The 5790-nt window shown below is 48.8% G+C and overlaps 1 protein-coding gene across 1 annotated transcript in view; it reads right to left on the minus strand.

Annotated features, from left to right (window-relative positions):
- Positions 1-5790, minus strand: part of LOC103774707 (unconventional myosin-Id-like) — a gene marked incomplete at both ends in the record, with an annotated part of 42051 nt that overhangs the window by 33778 nt on the left and 2483 nt on the right. Inside the window, one exon of the mRNA XM_008942129.1 lies at positions 2081-2288. Within this exon, the coding sequence (XP_008940377.1) occupies positions 2081-2288 (208 nt within the window). The remainder of the gene's footprint in view (positions 1-2080; positions 2289-5790) is intronic.

Consider the following 5790-nt stretch of genomic DNA (forward strand, 5'->3'; position numbering starts at 1 on the left):
GCTAAAAAAGGGATAGAAAACACTGAACACCCTCAAGGTCAGAACCAGGCAGCTCCTGCATCCCTGAGCAGCAGCCTGAGCCTCACATGTCCAGAACAGTTAATCCCATACATGTACATAAAAATTACCCAGCTCCTTACTAACACCAAACCAAGGAACAAAGCACAACAGCCACCAGGAGCTCCAACCCAGGGCTTGACATTTTCACCTTCCATACTGGTCCCATTGTTTTGCTCTCCAGAAAGGGAATCAGATCAAACTCCCTGTCAACATGAGAAATGTGAATGTTCTACAGAATTACTAAAGCTTCTGATGGTAACTTTTCCTTCAGGGTCTTACTTTTCTTACTGAATAACCAAAAGTGATTCAGTCCACCAGGCTGAGAAGGTTTGTGCAGACTTATGTGAGCTGCATAGCTTCAGAGCAGGCTTCTTCTGAGTGAAGCTTTCAGACCCATCTGTCAGCAGTTTCTATTTCTGACAGGGTTTCAGAAGTTCTGTTGCTTCCCTGAGTTCCAAGAATGACAAAGGAAAAACACATTTTAAGAAATAAATTTCTAAAAATCTTTACCTAGCCAGCAGTGCCTGTCAGTTCAGAGTTCCACCATTTCTGTGCCTGTGGAAGTCAGAAGCTGTTGCTCTTCACTGGACAGATGACGCTCACTCAGAACACAGTTTTCAGCAAGTACTAAAACCAGCTCTTGGTTTTCTTCCCCTCCAGCATATGTTGCTTTTGTGGTTACAAAACCAGCCTCTATTCTGTTGCTGTGGGCCTCAAAAGCTCCTGAGTGATTTAGGAGGTAGCCAAGTCACAGCAAACTCCCACGGCTCAGAACTGTACCTTGGTAAGTGAAGTCTGAGGAGTTTGCCCTGAAGTCACAGAATGTAAAATTATTTATCCTAAGGGTAACACCAGCATTTTCCCTTGTTCCTGTGCTGTAACTCTCCCAGGCTTGCACCCACCAACACCCAACACTGCACATCAGTGCACTGCAGGGCACATCAGGTCTTTGTCACTGAATCCCAACACAGGGGGGCTGGAAGGGACCTCTGGGGATCATCTCATCCCACCCCCTACTCCAGCAGCTCACCCCCAGCAGGGTGCCCAGGGTCACAGCCAGCCACGTTTGGGATCTCTCCAGAGCAGGAGACTCCACAGCCTCTCTGGGCAGCTGCTCCAGGATCCAACACCCTCACACCAGAGAAGTTTCTCCTCCTGCTCAGGTGGCACCTCCTGGGTTCCAGTTGGTGCCCGTTGCCCCTTGTCCTGTCCCTGGGCACCACTGAGCAGAGTCTGGCCCCAGCCTCTTGCCCCCCGGGGCCCTTTAGCTCTTGCTCAACACTGCTCAGATCCCCTCTGAGGCTTCTCCTCTCCAGCTCAGCAGCCCCAGGGCTCTCAGCCTGTCCTGGCACAGAGATGCTCCAGCCCCTCAGCAGCTCTGCAGCCTCTGCTGGACTCTCTCCAGTAGCTCCTTGTCTCTCTGGAACTGGGGAGCCCAGAACTGGCCCCAGAACTCCAGAGGTGGCCTCGGTGGGGCAGAGCAGAGGGGCAGGAGAACCTCCCTTGACCTGCTGCCCACACTCTTGTTATGGGAAGGGACTGCCACTAATGCACAAATCATCCCTTCTTTCTGTATCCCTTGGCTGCCTGTTTTGTTTTACAACAACATAGATGCTCATGTTTTACCAGTGGAGTTTGATGTGTGCTGTCAGCTATGGACCCACTCATCACCTCTCACACATCTTAGTCTGTCTCAACACCCGTCGTGCACCAACATTCATCCAGAAATGTTCCTCTAAGTTTCCAGGTAGCTACTTTCACTGAGAAAAGAGCACATTTTTTGAACAGGGACTGACAATCTTGCAGGTCCTACAGCTCCCAGCACATCACAGCACACAGAGACTTCAGTGCAGCTGCAGAGAGCACTGACAAAGGAGCTTTAGCAAAATGAAGCCATAATCAAAGTGTGGTATTGTCGAATCTGTCCAGACCTCTCACTTTTGCCACTGAGCTTGAAAAGGGAGCAAGGATATTTTAAAGAACTCAGACTGAGTTTTTAAGGCAGCAAACTAAGCTTTACCTTCTGTAGGAAAAGGACAATCCTCACAAGCATCTTGGCATGCAAGTCCTCCAGGGTGAAGAGAGTTCGAGGCGTGCGGATGAAAATCTTGGTCTTGCCATAAGCAACGTCGTGCTGGAACCCGTGACACTCTATGAGCTTCTTCACAGCATCTTTGTCTGAAGGGAGGTCATGGTTTGGCCAAGTGAATTCTGAGATCATCTTGTACCTGGAATTACAATTTTTAAAGGGTAAATTTGTCACCTGGGTGCTACAGAAGGCTGACCTTCAAAACAATTCAGAAATAATTATGATCTAAACTCTACAGAATTATAACTAGAAGAGCTTCAAGGCATCCTCTGTAGGAACTGTGACCCTCAAAATCCAAGGAAAACTAATACAGGAGAGGCATATTTAACAGAAAGAAGGTAGATTTAGATTTTAAATTAGGAAGAGGTTCTTCACTGTGAGGGTGGTGAGACCCTGGCCCAGGTTGCCCAGGGAAGCTGTGGATGCTCCATCCCTGGAGGTGTTCAAGGCCAGGCTGGATGGGGCTTTGACCAGCCTGGTCTGGTGGGAGGTGTCCCTGCCCATGGCAGGGGGGTTGGAGCTGGATGATCTCTAAGGTCTCTTCCAACCCAACCCATTGTGTGATTTTGTGAGACATTGGGAAACAAAAAAAAAAGCATTGTGAGGAGCTCACTTCATCACCACCAAACTGAGACAACACAACAACACTACAAACCTCACCACTGCTTCCATGCAGATTTGGCAGTTCCATTATTCACACTCCCAGCATTCAATTTATTTTCTTTTCTGGGAAGGAAAGCTTTGCTCTGCTCACCTTCTGTGTAAGAAGCCAACTGTAATCAATTGTTTTGTCAGACAGGATTGAAGAATTCTGCTAAGAGTTTGTCTTGTTCATTGCTTTGGTAGCCACTGGTAACAAATGCCATTATTCCCCAAAGCAGGAGATCCTGGAGTGCCACAGTTGGTGTGAACACCCCTGCTGCCAGGTTGTTCCATCGTTCCCTTCCTCTCCAAACTCCTTCTCACCCTGAGAGAGAGAGTGCAGAGTGGGGCCGTGCCCACTGCAGCTCGGACTCGGAAGCCCCTGGACCAGACTCTGCTCTCTGTGCCATCCACCAGCCTCACAAAGCACCCAGCAGGGGGACAGACATTTGCAAAAAGCAACAATGAATGTTCTGCATAAGATTTATGGGCATCATCAAAAATGCAATAAACATTTTCACTCTAGCAGTGAAACCCACATTCGTGTTCTAAATAAAACAAACGTGCAGCAATCTTCACAGCTTCTCTCTTTAAAAGCCCACAGTCCAGGTCAAGCATCAATCTCAATGTTTTAGACATTCAGAATTTTCAGCTACTATTAAATGGACTCAGCAATGAGCCTTTTGACTGGGGAGTGGGTGCACTGCAGGAGTTACTAAACAGCTTCCTGAATGGGAACACATCACACTGTGGCCTTCATTCATCAAACGTTTCACAGTTTGTTCTGAAAAAGCTGTTGAAGAGGGGAAAAAATGGAGGTGACTAAGCAGAGAACACCATCAGCGTGAGGTTACAGCACACAGACCAAGGATCTTACTGCCAAATCGAGCAGGCACATTAAAAACCCTCCTCAGCCTCACAGGGGAAGATTTTGCATTTACACTTGGCAGGCAAAAGCATTTCTTTGCTCAGGTACATGTACACACAGGACAGCAATATTTTACACCAGTTTCTCTTCCCTAATTCTCATCAGGAAAATGTTCTTGCAGTAATTAATTCACTGGGAAAATCTTCCAGCTTGAGATAGATGCATTAGGGGGGAAAAGAAGGAGACAAGCCGAGTGGCAGTGCAAAGCCACGTGGTGCCAAACAGACCTGCTCACCAAGGGGCCAGGAAAACAGGGGCAGGAGGTCAGAGAACTGCAGACCTGCCCCAAAGAAACGTCACATCCCCTTCCTCCCCTACGACCAACCCAGGGCTATGGTGTTTAAAGGCATCCCGAGGCAAAGGGACCCCTCACTCCCTCCCAGGCCACAAGTGGTGGCTCGGTGGTGGCCCATCGTGGTGGCCCTGGCCCTCGTGTTCCTCCCGTGGCACGTGTGCTGCAGTGTCATGAGCCCTGTCCCCGCAGCACAGAGCATGGCCTGGATGCCACAGCAAGTCAGAATCTCAACCTTGCTGCTAATTAGTGAGGCAGAACCCAAAATACATCTGCTCACTGCCAGCAGAACCCTTCCCCTCTCCTGCCTAGGGATACCAGCCACCCAAGACAGGCAATGGGCTGAAGTTGCCCCAGGGGAGGTTTCAGTTGGATCTGAGGAAGAATTTCTCTCCTGGCAGAGTGGTGAGGCCTTGGCCCAGGCTGCCCAGGGAGGTGGGGGAGTCCCCAGCCCTGCAGGGGTTCAGAACCCGTGTGGAGGAGGCACCTGAGGACATGGTTCAGTGGCCATGGGGGTGTTGGGCGATGGCTGGAGTTGGTGACTTCAGAGATCTTTTCCAACCTTAATGATTCTGTGATTCTATGACCTTGATGATTTTCAAGGCCACTTACACATTAAACGTCCATTTCTACACCACTTTTGTTTCTCCTTCCTCTTTCTCCATCCTTAGCCACACACAGAATGCACGAGGATGCTACTGGGGTTTCCAATTCCCAGCATATCTCTCCTAAGAGCCAAGATTTTTGCAAGCCACTAAATTCTGAAGCTTTGCTGGAGACCAGGAGGCCTGCACGAGACTGGGTCCCTCTCCTCTCCTGCTCTGTGGTTCGCAGCTCTGTTGGTGTCACTTACAGGCCACATTTAAGGGTGGTGGAACAGGCCTGGGGATGCCTCCGTGTTGGATTACGCTCTGCAGGCACCATTCCACCCCCTGTTCCCCACACATACCCCTCCCTGAAAGCCAAGCAGCTTTTTTTGGATAGTAGGTTCTATGTTAAAACAAAAGAATGCATCACATCTGTTGAGGACACGTGGTCCTGACATGCACTTCACACAGTTAAGTTACCAAGTGAATGCACAACAGCTCTTGGTCCAATGGAAAAATATCTAGATCTTGCTTTCTACAACTGGTATGGGCAGACTGGCTTGTCCAGAGCTCAAATAAAAGTCTTCTTCATTTCAAAGGAAGATTGAAAGGGACATTTATTAATGGTCTTAACTGGGCTGCACTTCTCCTGCTGGCAGATATGAGACCCCCAAGTACCTTACAGTATTTTAGGGCTGAATAGCAACAAACTCTTTTCTTACAGGAAGTTATTTTTATGTTTTTATATACACACTTACGAATATATATACATATATATATAAAATAGGCATATATGTACTCATATATATAGATTATTTTTAATACAAGATCAAGAGAGGTGATTCTCCCCCTTGACTCTGCTCTTGTGAGATCCCACCTCAAATACTGCGTCCAGTTCTGCTGTCCCCTCCACCAAAGGGACAGAGATCTGCTGGAACGAGTCCAGAGGAGGCCACAAAGATGACCCAGGGGCTGGAGCATCTCTGCTCTGAGGATGGGCTGAGGGCACTGGGGTTGTTCAGCCTGGAGAAGACTCTGGGGGGACCTTGGAACTGCCTCCAACACCTGAAGGGACCTCCAGGAAGCTGGAGAGAGACTTTTCCCAAGAGTGCCCAGCGACAGGACCAGGGGAAATGGTTTAAACTGAAGGGGAGCAGGTTTAGATCTTAGGAAGAAGTTCTTCAGCCCATGG

The sequence above is a fragment of the Merops nubicus genome, unplaced genomic scaffold (genome assembly GCF_000691845.1).
Source record: "Merops nubicus isolate BGI_N331 unplaced genomic scaffold, ASM69184v1 scaffold4426, whole genome shotgun sequence".
In the NCBI taxonomy this organism is placed as follows: Eukaryota; Metazoa; Chordata; class Aves; order Coraciiformes; family Meropidae; genus Merops; species Merops nubicus.